General features: G+C 37.8%; 1 protein-coding gene across 1 annotated transcript; it reads left to right on the top strand.

The window, feature by feature from the left end:
* Positions 1-13,109: 13,109 nt before the first annotated feature.
* LOC147292445 (ATP synthase subunit gamma, mitochondrial) lies at positions 13,110-14,200 on the top strand. The gene has a single exon (XM_086232862.1). It carries the CDS (start codon positions 13,159-13,161, stop codon positions 13,975-13,977), a length of 819 nt encoding a protein of 272 aa, XP_086088988.1. The 5' UTR covers positions 13,110-13,158; the 3' UTR covers positions 13,978-14,200.
* The last annotated feature ends 2,970 nt before the right edge of the window (positions 14,201-17,170 follow it).

Below are 17,170 nucleotides of genomic sequence, written 5' to 3'. Positions count from 1 at the left end.
CAGTTTCAGTTCGCTTTGCAGTTTCAGAAACTGCAGTTTCACTTGCAGTTAGTAACTGCAGCTCCAATAAACTGCAGTTTCAGTTCGCTTTGCAGTTTCAGAAACTGCAGTTTCACTTGCACTTAGTAACTGCAGCTCCAATAAACTGCAGTTTCAGTTCACTTGCAGTTTCAGAAACTGCAGTTTTACTTACACTGCAACTGCAAGCTTGCAACTCAAATAAACTGCAGTTTCAGTTCATTTGCAGTTTCTGAAACTGCAGTTTCAATTCATTTGCAATTTCTGAAACTGCAGTTGCAACTCAAATAAACTGCAGTTTCAGTTCATTTTGAAGTTTCAGAAACTGCAGTTAGTAACTGCAACTCCAATAAACTGCAGTTTTAGTTCACTTGTAATGTTCCAGAAATTGCAGTTTCAGAAATTGAACTTAAAAAAAAAAAAAAAAACAGGAACCTTCTACTGATAAGAAATCAAAGTAGGAGTCTACGTACCACAAGCTGTGATCATGCCCAATCGAGGAGAAGTCGAAGTGGTCAGAGCAGATCTAGAAGGCTTCGATCAAGCTCGGAGCAGATCCATTAGAAGGCTTCGATCAAGCACAGAGAGAGAGAGAGAGAAAGAGGAAGTCGGTGTCATTACTCCCCTTTCTTGCATCGATTTGCTGCAGGTGGCGGCCAGCCGGCAGCGGGGAGGGTGGGTTGAGTCGGCGCCGGTGTAGGGAGCACACCGGTGGTCGCCATTCGTTGGGGGAAGGCCGGAGCAAGAAGCTTCGGTGTGGAGCAGTGTGGATCGCGAGAGAGAGAGAGAGAGAGAGAGAGAGAGAGAGAGAGAGAGAGAGAGAGAGAGAGAGAAAAAAAAATAACATATTTTTTTAATATCATAACTTACAAATGTGACCTTATTGTTAAATTTGAACAATAGGTATAGTAGAAGTTAAATAAAATGTTTGTCATGTATCTTAGAGTAATTAATTCTTTTTTTTAATACTTATCTAGAATTTGATGAGTGTTGTGAAAATAATAGAGAAGAGAGAGAAGTGATCAGAAATTGAGGAATGATATTTCCCCTCACATATGTTCTTTATTTATAGGCTTCACGATGACTTGGGATGAACATCCAAATCTCCTAGTTTTACATAGAATAATAGGACTCCTACTATTTATTTAATACATCAGATAATAACAATTATATTAAATAAATATATTAGATAAATATGGACAGCCACATAAATACTAATAGGCTTAATTATCGATTTACCACCCAAAACTGTAACTCATTCCCACTTTACCACCTGAAAGTTTTTTTGTCCCAGATTACCACCTGTAACTTACATCCGTGTCCCATTTTACCTTGTTCCGTCAACAATTCCGTTAATGCTGACGTGGCGCGCTGGATGTGCGCCACGTGTCACATCTTTTTTTGTATTTTTTGATTTTTTTGATTTTTCTATTTTTATAAACTTTGAAAATTAATTAAAAATAGGCTATGCTCCAAAAAATAGGCTATGCTCCAAAAAATCATATCACAAACATACAAACTCCACATTCTGCAGGCAAAACCACCAAGGCGTCTCTCTCTTCTCATCATGACTACCGCTCGCCACCACAACTCGCTAGCTAAACCACACAAAGTTGGGATTCTCGATCTCAGTCAAGTAGCACAACCAGGGTAAGAGTGGCTCATTTGTAAGTAAATTTTGGTTGACTAAATGGAGTCAAGGCCCAAAAATGACTTAAAACGTGGCCCAACATATGCTCGATCAAGACCCATTTCGAACCGAGCCGACCGACATCTTTGGTAAAATCGACCACCGGTTTACCAAACTTTCAGTCTCGATCTCGGTTGGATCAGCTAAATCTCATATACTGACATATCTATTTTTTTATTAGTTCAACATTATTAGTTTTTTCATTGAAACTTTGAAATTCATGTGAACCGATTAAATTCAAACATGTTGTGATTTAATTGAAGATTAAAAACAAAAACAAAAACAAAAACAAAAATAATTTAATTGAAGAATATGATAGGATTTTTTAATAGAAGAGTTGATGTGTATTTATTAGGTCTATTATTTAAACTATGGCAAATTACACGCAACTACCTCAACTAAACACCCAATTTCACTTGAGTACCTCAATAAAAAAAAGTTGTTCAGAGGTACCTCAATTACTGATTTTGCACACTTAGGTACTTTCGTCAATAAATTTTTTTTGGGCAAATTAAAAATTAAAAAATCAATAAATAAAAAAACACAAAATCATCAAAAAATCAACACAAAATAATCAACAACACAAATCATCAAAAAATGATCAAATAAATCAACACAAAATCATAAAAAAGAATTCAACACAAATCATCAACCAATCAGCAAACTAGCCAAACCCATCCCCCTAGCCAAGTTCCCAAACCCCAGCAGTCCCTCCCCTCCCACACTCATTGGATCACCTCCAGTGCCATCCAAAAGGGTCACCGATCGAGTCTCCTTCATCTCCACCCCAAAAAACATTCACCACCTCCCAAAAACTCTCATCCCTCTAATTGACTTCATCGAGCTTCAACTGCCCCAAGTCTAGAACCTGGGTGCCACTTCGTCGAAATTTCCTCCCAACGACCGGACAACTAGAGGACTAGACGGTCCCACCCAAGTGGGTCTCGTTCCAGATCACTGTGGCCTACTTGTTGTTCGAGATTCGCCGGATCTACGAATTCTTATTGTAGATCAAAGCCAAGACCCCGAAGTCGGCGATCTTGACAGAGCTGTTGGAGTCGATAGGGAAAGAGGATAAGATGATAGACTGGACAGAGCTAGAGGTGGTGGTGGACGGAGCTAGAGGCGGTGGTCAATGGTCGACGGTGAAGGAGCAATGGGTGGTCAATGGCTCAAGGCGGATGTTGTCGAAGTTGGTGGCGGTGGTGGTGTGGGAGCCTCGGTTGAGGTCGATTGCTTTGATGGCGACGAAGACGAAGTTGTCGGGGACGCAAATGGGTCGTCAGTTAAGGTCGCTGCTGCTGCTGCGGGGGTGGGGTGGAACTCGCCGGATCTCGAGCAACGACGCGGAAGCCTCTGCTTCCGCCATTGGAGATGAGAAAATGAGGAGAAGTTTAATGATTTGGCTTGGCTTGGGTGGGTTCTAATTTTGGAGAAGTTTGATGATTTTTGATGATTTGTGTTGATAATTTTTTGATGATTTGTGTTGTTGATTATTTTGATGATTTTGTGTTGATTTTTTGGATGATTTTTGTTGATTTTGTGTTTAATTTTTTTATTTTTTATTTTTTATTAATTTTTTTAATTATTTATTTTATTTTTAAAAGTTTATTTCATTTTTTATTATTTTTTTGTCTACGTGGCATTCTTTAAAGCCATGTCATTGTGCCACGTACGCAGTTAACAGCCTCTCAGATGAAAAAGTTGATGGAGGTACCTGAGTAAACAAAATCAATAATTGAGGTACCTTTTAGTAACTTTTTTTTATTGAAATATTCAAGTAAAATTGAATGTTTAATTAAGGTACTTGCGTGTAATTTACCCTTTAAACTAACTAAGCATTATTACATCTATTAGTGTGATTAGACAATAAAGAGACAAGCAGAGAATCTCAATCTTGAGAAAAATAATCAATTAACACATTAACTATTATATTGTCAAATTCATTCTAACTTAGTTGGAAAATGTAGATTTCTTTTGTAAGGCGTTGTTACATTTATTAATGTGATTTGAGATAATTAACACATCAACTGTCATGTTATTAATTAAAATAGTATAAAATAATTTTTTAAGGTAAAAAGTGAATTCATAACCTTTAAAAGGTGTGTAAATAACAGCACTCAATTATAAATATTGAAGAAAAATGAAAAAGAAAAGTTAAGTTGTACCCAAAAAAAATTGTTGACCTACGTACCTTTATCTCGTACAATTTCTAACTTCCATAGTTCCATCATTGTGCTTTCAATATTTATGAAGGAGAAGGTTTGTAGTTTAAACAGGTGTAATTTGAAACTTTGGTTACATGTGGCAGTAACGTTAGGGTGTACAGTTTACCTCTATTCACAATGTGGATTTCTATAGTTTTAATTTTTTTAAATATTATATTGTTGTAATGTGCACCATTTATTAATTTGACTGTTAATTAATTCTAAAGTGATGATATGGCATGATTGGTACCCGTTTTTTGATGACAAAACAGGGTGGGAGCAATCTTAGTTGGTGACATTGGAGAAAAAAAATCCTGAAAAGGATCCTATTTTTTAAAATGTTAAATTAAATTAAGCATAAAAATTGTAAAAAAAAAAAAACATAAAGGTGTGAGTGTTACAAATGAAATTTCAATTTCTTCAAAGAAAGGGACTTAATTAGAATTTTATGAACATATGCGCTACGGCCTAAAGCAAATTGTTATTTACAAAAAATTTGGGCATAAATTCAATTTAAACATATAACTATATATGTCATTTCAACGGGATCTATGAATTTTAAAATATTTCAAATATACACCCAATCTACTATTTAAATTGAAAAATAAACTTCTCATTGATTCGTTGAGAGATCAGTTAAATGCCAATTTGGCTTTTACTGACCTGGATTACGTGGTGACGTGTCGCCATCTCAGCAAACTTTTCATGTCAAATGAGCAACACGACGACACCTGTCCACCTAACTCTTGACACGGGCCGACAAACCCATCATCTCTTTCTCGCTTGTCGAACACAAGTAAGGGATTTAAATTCGAATTTGAGGGAAAACGTGATGTTTTTTAGAGACTAAATGGTCAGGAGAACGTTCGATGAGCGGGAAGAGGTGATAGGTGTGTGCATGTGTCAAGTGGATATGTGTCACTCATTTGATGAGAAAAGTATGCTGAGTTGGCGCCACGTCGCCAATTAATTCCCATCAATAAAAGTCAAACTGGCATTTAACTGATCTCTCAACAAATCGATGGACGGAAGTCCATTTTTCAATTTAGATAATAAATTAGGTATATATTTGAAATATTTTAAAATTTATGAACCCCGTTAAAATGATATATATAATTATTTATCTAAATTAAATTTATGCAAAAAAAAATTTGATCAAATGTGTACAAGAAATTAATTTGAGCTGGAGTCAAACATGACTCTACTTTTCAGTCTTTTCTAATGGTTGCTGCTCTGTTGATTAAATGAACGTCAAATTTAAAATAAGAAGTCATCTATTACATTAGGCTGTTTGTCTTGACTCTTGTGCATTGGATCATTTCCAATACCAACTGCTATGCAGTTAGCAGCGCGGTTTGTGCTGTTTGCTTTTGTACGGACGTTGGGTCCCACCAACAAGTCGTTCTCTTCCTTTCTGAAATAAGGTTGCGCAAAAACCAGCTTTTGGTAGTCATTTGTCGTTTGCAAATGAATGAATAGTGGTGGTGGCGCTTTTGTTGGTTAAGGCTATGCTAATATGCACCGTTTGCTATATGGCCTTCTGGGCACGGTACTGAGTGCTGTCCATGGCGTATCAATTTTATGGGATCTCAACATCCGATCAGGTGTTCATTGCTTATTTCAGAAATAAAAACTCAATATTGCAGAACAACATATTTAAATTGCTAAAACCGAGCAACTGAGCGTAGACATTACATATATAGAACAAAACAGACACTGATCGAAAATGCAGAAATAAAATATACGATCATGAATACAATTTAGCAACAAAGCATATTAGAAAATAAAATCATTACTTACCATTCTAATAGGAAAGTTGTTGAATATAAGTTTTTTTTTATTTTTAAGTTATCGATATTAGTATAACTTTCTAATTGTCATTATTTGAATTTAAAGGAATATTGTTGTTCCTTTTTATTTGGGCTTCGGCCCCCGTTGTACCAAAAAAAAAAAGGAAAATTTTTGTTGTTTAACGAATCAAATCACTGGCTAGTGTACTCAAATCTTAAATTTTTGGTATACTTGAGGTCAAAATGAGAGATCAAGAAGTTCGAACTATGACCTACACTTTTTCACTGGGATATGGGGTACATATTTACTACCACTAGAGTTACAAAAATGTCGCTTCCTTTATTGAATTCAAAATTTCAAAGTTGCAATACACAGCTGGCAGGTTGGTAGTATCAATCACAAGGTTGAGATTTTCTCTATATATAGTTGTATTTTATTTTAGGTAAGAAAAATGTAAGTTATTTAATTAATCAAAAAATTTTAAAACTCAAATGGATAACTTAAGATAGAATTTGATTTTATTTGTATCAACTCATCAAATTTTTGTGGTCAACTTAGAAAATTACATAAGGCCTTCCACTATGTCACCTGAAAATATGACCCAAAATCCATTTTGGGTCACAAATAGCTCACACCCAAGCACTATGGGCCGGAAAACGTGACCCAAAAGAAGGAGTACACCAAATTCGGGTCTCAATGTGAGCCAAAATGGCTGTAACCCAATTGCAACAGTGGCCCACCCACGTGAGGAGAGAGAGTGTGCTGCAGTTGAAAATTTGGTGGGCCCCGCCTGCAATAATTGTTGGCCACTTGCTTTGGTGTGATGCGTGCGACAGTGATGAGTGATCACTAACGGTCCAGATTAACTGACCGTTGGTGATCTGAGGCTGCCATTTTTTGTCCTTAAAAAAAAAAATGGCTGGTTTGAAATTAAAGGGTTTAGATTAATGGACTGTTGATTATCAACGGTCCAGATCGCCCAAGCCTTTTTTTTTTTTAACAAATAATTACTATATCATTTAAAATTAAAATAATAACCGAAAAATTGCCAAAAAATTTCAAAAAAATTAATAAAAATTCTCCAAACCCTCCAACAGCTATATTCTCAAATGAGTCTATATATATCATACAACACTCATAGTTTTTCATCACAAACTACAACCTTTGTTTACCAAATTTGCACAATTTTTTTTTTCTTTGTCATAGCTCCTAAAGGAAATGCTTGGGAGGTAGCTGAAGATGAAGCCCTAGTGATGACATATCTAGAGAGGTCTCCCGACGGTTGTCTTGGTGCCCAAAATAGACCCGTCGTGCTTTGGGAACAAATTTATCAAATGTTCAAGCATAACATGGGGGGTGAAACCATTCGTAAGGTTGACGGCGTTAAAGCACGATTCAAAGATATTATGCGTGATTGCAATAAATTTTATGCTTGCCTATTGGAGGTTGAGCGAATGGGCGCAAGCGGTGCAAATGATGCCAATGTGGTAAGTTTTTATGCATTTATATATTTGTATGATTATTTTTTGTTTTATCAAATTACCAAACATGTTTATATATTTGTATAATTATTATATGTTTTGTTTATAAATGAAGCATATTTATATAATGATATTATTATTTTTTGTTTTGTTTATGTATCAAACATATTCATATATTTGTATGATTATTTTTTGTTTTGTTTATAAATGTAGCATATTTATATAATGATATTATTATTTTTTGTTTTGTTTATCTATCAAGCATATTTATATATTTGTATGATTTTTTTTTGTTTTGTTTATAAATGTAGTATATTTATATACTGGTTTTGTTATTTTTTGTTTTGTTTATTTATCAAGCATATTTATATATTTTTATTTTTATTTTATTATTGTAGTTTACGCAAGCACTTGAAGGCTTTCGAAACAATACTGGATTTAAGTTTCCATGGGTGCACATTTGGGAACAAATAAAGGAAAGTGTAAAGTATGCGGGGGGGCTGGTGCTGGGTGGAGGGTGAAGGGTGCGACGGGGCTGGGGGTGGGGGGGAGGGGGTGCGACGAGGCTGGGGCTGGGGCTAGGGGAGGAGGATGCGACGTGGGGTTGGGGCGATGCTAGGTGAGGGCGACGGGGCGTAGGGAGGAGGGAGGTGGGTGCGACTGGGTTTGAGGGAAGGTGGGTGCGACGGGTCGGGGGGTAGAAGGGTGCAACGGGGGTTGGGACGGTGCTGGGTGGGGGCGACTGGGGCTGGGGGGTGGAAGGGAGGGGGTGCGACGGGGCTGGGGGAGGAGGATGCGACGTGGGGTTGGGGCGATGCTGGGTGAGGGCGACGGGGCCTAGGGAGGAGGGAGGTATGTGCGACTGGGTTTAGGGGAAGGTGGGTGCGACGGGTCGGGGGGCAGGAGGGTGCCAACGGGGGTTGGGGCGGTGCTGGGTGGTGGCGACTGGGGCTGGGGAGGAGGGAGGTGGGTGAGACTGGTTGGGGGGGAGGGTTGGGTGACGGGGAAAGACTGGGTGAGGCTTGGCGACGGGGGCTGGGAAGGAGAGGAAGGGGTGCGACTGGGTTTGGGGGGAGGTGGGTGTAACGGAGGTTGGAGGGTGGAGGGTGGAGGGTGCGACAGGGGTTGGAGGGGGTGCGACGGGGACTGGGGGTGCGGAGGGAGGGTGGGTCGGGCAGAGAGAGAGGAGCGATGGGGCTGGGGGCTGGGATTGGGTGGCTAAGGCTGGGTGGGGTGGGGGCTGGGAATAGGGCTAGGGGTGCTGCGTGAGGGCATGGCTGGGGAAGGGGGAAGTAGGAGAGGGAAAAATAATTTTTAAGAAGTTTTTTTAGGAAATTTTTTTATTCAAAAGTTTTAAAAGTATTATTATTTTTTAAATATTGGGTAAAAAGACAAAAATACCTCTGCCGCATCAGCATATAACGGTTTATTTAACAGAAAAACTAACAGAGGTACTATTTTGATACAAAATGAAAGTTGAGGTATTTTTTTGCAAGTTTTCAAAGTTGGGATACTAAGTTGAAACAACATGTAAAGTTGAGGTATTAAATTGTAATTTGCTCATAAATTAATATTTGAGTTGTTTCGTTAATTAATATGATTCAAGTGATTACATTTTCATCTTCTTGTTTTGTCAGATATTATATTTATTTTCATCTTTTTGATTTATTCTCATCCACAAGGACAACGCATATATGCAGCATATATATGAAATTCTCATCAAATAGATGTGAAATTTCAAATTAATAAAGGGACACTACTTGGGTCACCCATTCCTCCAAAATCGTAATTTTGGTAATGCCGACGCATGATCGGAATCGTTCACTTTTTAGATCACCTATTATAGATTATCTCTGTAAAAAAATCAACTCAATCGAAAATCGTTTGGTTATATAACTGTTGCTGATTAAATAGAAAAAATCAACGGTTTGGTAAAAAAATCACTATTTAATTGAAAACCATCAATTTTTTCTACTTAATTGACAATAGTTATATAACCAAATAATTTTCGATTGATTTGATTTTTTATAAAGATGATTTTTCATTGGTTATTTAAAAAGTGAACAGTTCCGATCATGCACCGATATTGCCAAAATCAAAAATTGGGAGAATGGAGTGACCTTGGAATACCCCTAGAAGTGACCCAAATATTGTCCTTAATAAAGTGATATGATCTGCCATGCTTGAAACCTAAGGCAGTCAAAGAAGGCCATGTATTTATGAAAGTCTATCCTCTCTAAGGTGTTAAATTTCAAAATTTTCTGTGAAATTTCACCGAAAATTTCGATTTTTAGGGGTTTCGAAATTTTAACACATAACTAACAAAATTTCGTCCTAATTTCGACAATTTCGCTGAAAATTTCGAAATTTCGGCGAAATTTTCGGCTAGGGGAGGCGGAAACCAGAGGAAGAGGGGAGGAAGAGGCGGGCTGCCTTCTTCGCCGGCCATCGCCGGAGGCAGCAGATCAAATGGCGACGTCGCCGGAGGCAGATCGAAGAGACCAGAGGGTGATTGGGCAGGGAGGAGAGAGAAGAAAGAGAAAAGATCTTGAAGAGAGAAGAGATGAGGGAGAGGAAGGAGGAAAAAGGAAGAGGGAGGAAAGAGAGGAGATGCGCAGGTGTGTCTCTCTGCAGTGGCGCTAGGACTAGGAAAGATGAGATGAGAAGAAAGAGGAAGGTACGGGAAGAAAGGAAGAAGTAAAAGAGAAAGGAAGGAAAGAGAAGAAAAAGAAAAGAAAAAAAAAAGAGGAAGTTACTGGTGGCGCACGGGAAGAAAGGAAGAAAGAAAAGAGAAAGGAAGGAAAGAAAAGAAAAAGAAAAGAAAAAAAAAAGAAAAAAGAGAAAAGAAAAAAAAAAAAAAAAAAGAAAAAAAAAAGGAAAAAAAAAGTTTATTGTTAATTGGGATTTGGGGCGTTTGGACAATTGGAAAGAAAAAAAAGAGTTTGAGATTTCGTTTAGTTGTTTTAAACCCTAAACCCTAATACATTTATATATAAAAATAATTGAAAATACTTTAAAGGGCCTAAACCCTAATATCTTAGTGTGTAGATTATAAAAAATAAAGAGTATTAGAGTATATATAATATATAGGATTTAATGTATGAATTATAAAATATGAATATATTAATTTCATTTATTCATTGTAATAATTTTATTTAACAGTATTTGCCTACAGCGCGCATTATATTCATCACATATCACATGAAACCTACCATAGAGTTTGATTTCTTCAATATTTTTTATCAATGTATTAGATAATATGTTAAATAAACATATAGTAAAGTTTCATTCAAAATTTCTGTATTTTGATAGCAATTTCCGTCGTTTCCGTCGAATTTTTGTTGAAATTTAAAAATTTTCGAAATTTCCGTCGAAATTTCCATCGAAATTTCCTCGAAACCCAAAATTTTATTCTTTGATCCTCTCACATGTATTAAATCCAAAACCAATACTCTCTCCGTCTCTCTCTCAAAAGTGCTTTATGGGTTAGGCTCATATACAGAGGAGCAGAGAAAAAAAACTAATTAATATTGTAAATTGTGTCATAATTTTATGCAAAAGAGACTGAGGTGCAGAAATTGTTAAGCATATAAGTATATTACAAGATTGTACACGTGTCAATAGTTTAGTAGTTATGCTGTTAGTTTGATTGTAGCCTATGATAAGCTAACATGTGGCTTAGTTGTTAGCAGTCTGTTAGAGAAATGGTTAGATTTGTAACACAGTTAGCTGGGTTGCTTCTCGGTGTTAGCTATATCAATAGATTTCAGATCCTTGTGAAATACAGCTTGACCATTAATGAAAAACTGTAGCTTCCTCTTCTTCTATATTCTTTCTTTTTGCACTACTACAAAATAGGTCTTTCTTGGCGGATAATACTGGCGGATTATCTCTGTCCGTCACGAATTCTCAAATAGTCCTGGCGGATGCATTAATCCGACAGCAATTATCTAACGTGGCGGATTAAATCGACAGGATTAAAGTTCCTGGCGGATGTATCCGACAGGACTTCTTAAGCAAGTCCAACTGGCAGCCAAACTCAATCCTGTCGGATTAGGCCGCCAGAAAATGCATTTTTTATTTAATCCCGGCGGTCCAAACCGCCAGAATAGACCATGAGTCATGAGTCATGACCTAAATGAAATTTCATTTATTTCTTGTTCGCCTCTTTCTTCATTTCTTCTCCTCTCTTATTCTTCTGCGCCGCTCCTCATCTTCTTTCTTCATTTCTTCTCCTCTCCTAGTCTTTTGCGCTGCTCCTCATCTTCTCTCTTCTCCATTTCTTTTCTTCTTCGATCTTTCCTCGCCGCAAACAGGTGCGAACCTCTTCTGTGGGTTTTTTTTTTCTTCTCCATTTTTTTCCTTCTTCTTCTTCGTTTTTGCTTCAGAATCATAGGGGTTCTTGTGCGAGCCTCTTGATTCTTTGTTCATTTATGGGTCTTCTAATTTAATTTAATATTTGGTTTGTATGTTTTATTTTGCAGGCTAGATCGGATTCCCTTTGATTTGGGTGAGGGTTCTTCTCCTTTTTTTCCCTTCTTATTCTTTGTTTCCTCTTCTTATTAAAATGAATTTTCTGCATAGTCATCTTAATTTATTATCCTTCCTCTACTGTTCAGGTGCAGCAATGGTGTAATTTGTAGAGAGAAGATCGATTGGTAGCCTTTGATTTGGGTATGATTTTGTGCATCCTTGGGTCTGATTGGTAGCCTTCGATTTTGTGCATCCTTTCATTTTTAGGTTGATTTTCAGTTCAGCCTTTGATTTGATTTGGGTCTGATTTGATTTAAATTTAATAACTGATTTTTGTGTTTTATTTTGCAGGCTAACCCACGGGAATAAATTGGTGCATCAAGGTTTGGCTGAAGATTTTGAAAAATCCTCTTCACCTTCTCTGATATGCTCCCTCTCGTTGCCATTATACCAGCGTAAGAATGTGATGTAGGCTATGAAGAAGCAGAAGATGCTGCAGTAGAGTAGGCAGAAACAGGAGCCAAGCTTTCCACACATGGCTAACCAAGAAAGAAATTAAGTAATAGTGTGATTGAAAGATTTGAGTTATATTGCCTGTGATGAATATTGCATATAACTCAAAGGGAGGGCTACGGTGGCTATAACAATTCTTGGATTTTTCTATGTGAACAAGAAATTTATTGTCAAACCCATTTCTTAAATAACTTTAAGATAGAATGGAAGTGAAGAGAAGAAGAGTGATACAGATTTAATAATATAATGTAAAATGTTATTGGTAAAAATGGAAAGTGAGGGACCAAAAAGGCAAAAAGAGAGGTGATTTTGCATTTCTTCTGGCGGACAGATCCGACGGGAATGCTTTCCTGTCAGACACATCCGATTAGAATAATAAATATGCTGGCAGTTGTATCCGACGGGAATACTTGATGCCTTGTAAGCACGGAATTCATATCCTGACGGATTTAGACAACTGTCCGCCAGGAAAAGTGCTTTCCCTGCTGATTTTATCCTGTCGGACACTTTATCCGCCAGTGCATTGCAATCCTGGCGGATTTTGCTATTTTTCCGCCAGAAAATCGTTTTTGCTGGCGAATTAAGACCGCCACGAATAAGGTGTTTTGTAGTAGTGTTGTTCTTTCTCTTCAGTCTGTTATCATGGTATCAGAGCTTGGTTATTCACGTGTAAGGCCCAACGGCCACACGTGCTCCCACGTCACCCAATACAATTTGTTCACGTGTAAGGCTCAAAAATCTCGCCACACGTGCGGGGGCGTGTTGAGAGTAATGTGAAGCAATGTCCCACATCGGAAAACTAAAGCTTAGCATATGTGTTTATAAGTCTTGTGCCTCTCCACCCATTGCCAATTAATTTTGGGTTGGATGCTCTAATTCTATCATGGTATCAGGGACGTTTTCACTCTCTCGCTGATGTTAGGCGTTTTGGGAGCAGGTCCCTCTGGGAGTGCGCTCAATTTCAACTCAAATAGTTAGAACCCGGATGAAGAGTGTGAAGAATATCCAGAAAATTACAAAGGCAATGAAAATGGTTGCAGCCTCAAAGCTGCGAGCAATTCAAGTTAGAGCTGAAAATTCTCGTGGCCTGTGGCAGCCTTTCACAGCACTTCTTGGTGACACTCCCAGCGTCAAAGTGAAGAAGGATGTTATTGTCACCATCTCTTCCGACAAAGGTTTATGCGGTGGGATTAACTCTACTTCGGTCAAGATAAGCAAGGGCTTTCACAGGTTGAATGCAGGTCCTGACAAAGAGACAAAATATGTCATTTTGGGGGAAAAAGCAAAAGCTCAATTGATACGTGACTCAAAGAAGGACATTGAGCTATCCATTACTGAATTGCAGAAGAATCCTTTGAACTACTCCCAGGTCTCTGTTATAGCTGATGACATTTTAAAAAATGTTGAGTTTGATGCTTTGAGAATCGTCTTCAACAAGTTTCAGTCAGTCGTCTCATTTCTGCCAACAATGTCCACTGTATTATCTCCAGAGATTGTGGAGAGAGAGTGTGAATCTGGTGGAAAGCTTGGCGACCTAGATTCCTATGAGATTGAAGGTGGTGAGACAAAGTCAGAAATACTCCAGAATCTGGCAGAATTCCAATTTTCTTGTGTCTTGTTCAATGCGGTGCTGGAGAATGCTTGCAGTGAGCAAGGAGCAAGGATGTCTGCCATGGACAGCTCAAGCAGAAATGCTGGAGAGATGCTTGATCGCCTCACACTCACTTATAACAGAACTCGTCAAGCATCGATCACCACAGAATTGACTGAGATTATATCAGGAGCATCTGCACTAGAGGGTTAATTTATCTGATGGTGACGAAATAAAAATGTGGTTTGAAGTTTAAGATGTTACCTTTGGGAGTCATTTTGTTCTAATAATTACTCCAGGGTCAAATTCTGGGAACTAAAAATTATATCAATGATGTTTTAAATTGATGGCTCTGAGATTTCTTTTTCTTTTTAAGTTCCGCACTTGAGAAATTCATCTTAAATGATTGAGAATTGTAAAAGTTGTATCCGTTTCATTTAAAAAAAAAAAAAAAAAAAAAAAGCAAGGGACTGTTGCATAGCTGATGTGTCTTGGTTGAAAAGTGTACTTAAGGATTTGCAGATGGTCTTGCCTTATCCTCCTCTCATTATCCAGTTTTCCATTCCAGAATTAAGCATTTGGATACTGATTTTCATTATGTTAGAGAGCGAGTTCAGTGCAAAGATTTGGAATTGGAATATGTGGCTACATCAGAGAATACTGCAGACATTCTAACCAAAGGGTTGCATAGTCCTCTTCACATTCAGCATTCTTGCAACCTCAGGCTCGGTCCCCTAGCTGAGGTTGAGGGGGGATGTTAAGCATATAAGTATATTACAAGATTGTACACGTGTCAATAGTTTAGTAGTTATGCTGTTAGTTTGATTGTAGCCTATGATAAGCTAACATGTGGCTTAGTTGTTAGCAGTCTGTTAGAGAAATGGTTAGATTTGTAACACAGTTAGCTGGGTTGCTTCTCGGTGTTAGCTATATCAATAGATTTCAGATCCTTGTGGAATACAGCTTGACCATTAATGAAAAACTGTAGCTTCCTCTTCTTCTATATTCTTTCTTTTTGTTCTTTCTCTTCAGTCTGTTATCAGAAATTACATAAAACAGACTAATTAAAGTGCAGAAATTACATTCACCCGAAAGTGCAGAAATTACATCAAACAACAAGAAGAGACTAGAGTGCCAAAAACATCAAACAAGACAGACCGACTAAAGTGGCGATAAGATAAGAGGGACGTATCGGAAGAAGAGGACGCCTAAGAGGATCCTGGGAGTCTCCTTCTCTGCGAGTCTCTTCGATCGTCCTCCGATCCTTCGTCTGGGTCCGGCAGGGAAGTGCAAATCGCGAGAATGACGCCGAGAGCAACAACATAACTATTTGATCCCATAGCTGTGTTAGACGGCTGTGTTAGACGGCTGTGGTCAAATCAAATTACCATGCTTCTCTTAGCAGGGATATAGCCCCGCGCGCAGTAGACCCAACAACAACAAGCACAAACATAAGCATATTAGCCTATGAGGCATATGAGGATTCGGCGTCGCTTTACCAGTGAGTTCGACTAGTAGAAGGCTTGGTAGTGTCGCAAGCATTTCAGCACACAGCCCTCCGTAGATACCAAAATAGACAAAACCATCTGATACTTGTAAAACATCAATTAAAGTAGATCCAAGTGCAAAATCAACATTACCGGGGGTACTGTTGAAGTGGTGATCCGCACAAATACGGGATAATGCCTTCTCAGCTACACTGTAAACAAGCATCGACAACCACATAAAATATGCATGTTCGGAATGGCTTGGGGAATAGCTTCAGGAACAGCATCAAGATCTATCTAAATGCGTAGGATCAAATGCTTAGCTTTCGTGTGATATAAAAGTTTCAATCGTTCTCAAACTTGAGTTATCCAACTGCACTTTAAAATGGATAACATTTTTGCTACAAAGATAAAATCCTTAATCAAATTCTAATTAATTGATAAAGCTCCTAAATCCTCCAAAAGTCAGATGGTCTGTGAATTGAGTCCGCAATGGCAAGATCAGTATTTTCATTGCACAGAGCGTCAACAACCATGAGTTCTATAGCCTGAGAAATGATTAGTGTTTTTTTTTTTTTTTGGTCAGAATGATTAGTTTTCAAGGCAGATTAAAAAGTTCATCTATGATACCGTCACAATTTTGAGGTTTCGATTAAAAATCATTGCTTCTATTTTGGACCTTTCTATTTGCACACGTGTACACAGTCTGATGCAAATCAGCACGAGCCAAAAATAGCCTGTGGATTGTCTCATTGTCCGATCTGGCTAAGAGAACAAATGAAAATTGAAGAGTATTTTTTTTTTGTTCGAAAATTGAAGAGTATAACTATTGTTGTTGCAAAAGTAATCATAGAACATTCAATATATATTGGCAATCGCTAGCACAATGTCGTCACCCAGAAATCGCACAGTTTCCATCAGTCTACAAGTTTGAATGAAAAGCCAAGGTTCTGCCAAAAGCCGCAGGATGGAAAAGTAATCGTTTCTAAACTTAAAGTTTGTGCAGATAACACTATACTCCAAGTTCAAATTTCGGCACAAATGGAAATGTTACAGAAATTGAGTGTAGTGCTGAAGAGTGGACCAAAGCATTAAGCATAGATCTTCTACGAATTTAAGCCTAGCTCCTTACATTATTAATTTATCAATACCTCTCAAAACACAAATTACAGCCTATGCTGAATGCTTGGGAGTCATGCACAATGTAATCAAACCTGTAGACAAATGGTGTATATATCACTTAGTATTGGCAAACAAGTAGGAACTTACAGAATTTCCAAATGAAATTCCAGACAAAAATATAGAAGGAAATCAAGTGAATGACTTGTCGACATCTATTCCAGTTCGCCCATTTGCAACAATATCATACTAAGTAGTCTCATATAGAGTACAAGCATTAAGGGTAAGATGTTCTGAGTTACACGAAGAAAATTCAAAATGAAACCTTAAACTCAAGCCCGTTTGGTATCCAATTAAAAAAAAAAAAAAGTAAAAAACATAGATCCATTTTTAAAATGTGAGATTTTAATTCCAATTTTTAAAATTTGAAAATTTGTTTGGCCTGAAATTTAAAAACTGTTTAAAATTTTTGAAAACTTGTTTGGTTGATATATATTTTTTAAATAATTTTTTTTCAATAAGTTGTTTGTATTAGGATTTGGATAGGGGTCAGCAATGGACCGGGCTCGGGCTTGAATTATAGGAGCTCAATAGGGTTTTCGGGCCGGGCCGGGCTGGGCTTGGGCTTTAGTACACAAGCCCAAGACCCGCCCATCGGGCTTTGGCTTGCGGGCTTGGAGGGTCGGGCCGGGCTAGGCCCGAACTGGCGGCCCAGAATGGGCCTAAAGCCTGTTTAGACATATATATATCTTCAAAAAAATATATGGAATTTTGACTATGTTGTGATTTGAACATGAGAC

This window comes from Dryas octopetala, chromosome 2 (genome assembly GCF_963921425.1).
Source record: "Dryas octopetala chromosome 2, drDryOcto1.1, whole genome shotgun sequence".
NCBI classification, from domain to species: Eukaryota; Viridiplantae; Streptophyta; class Magnoliopsida; order Rosales; family Rosaceae; genus Dryas; species Dryas octopetala.
This window is presented reverse-complemented; position numbering and strand designations above follow the sequence as displayed.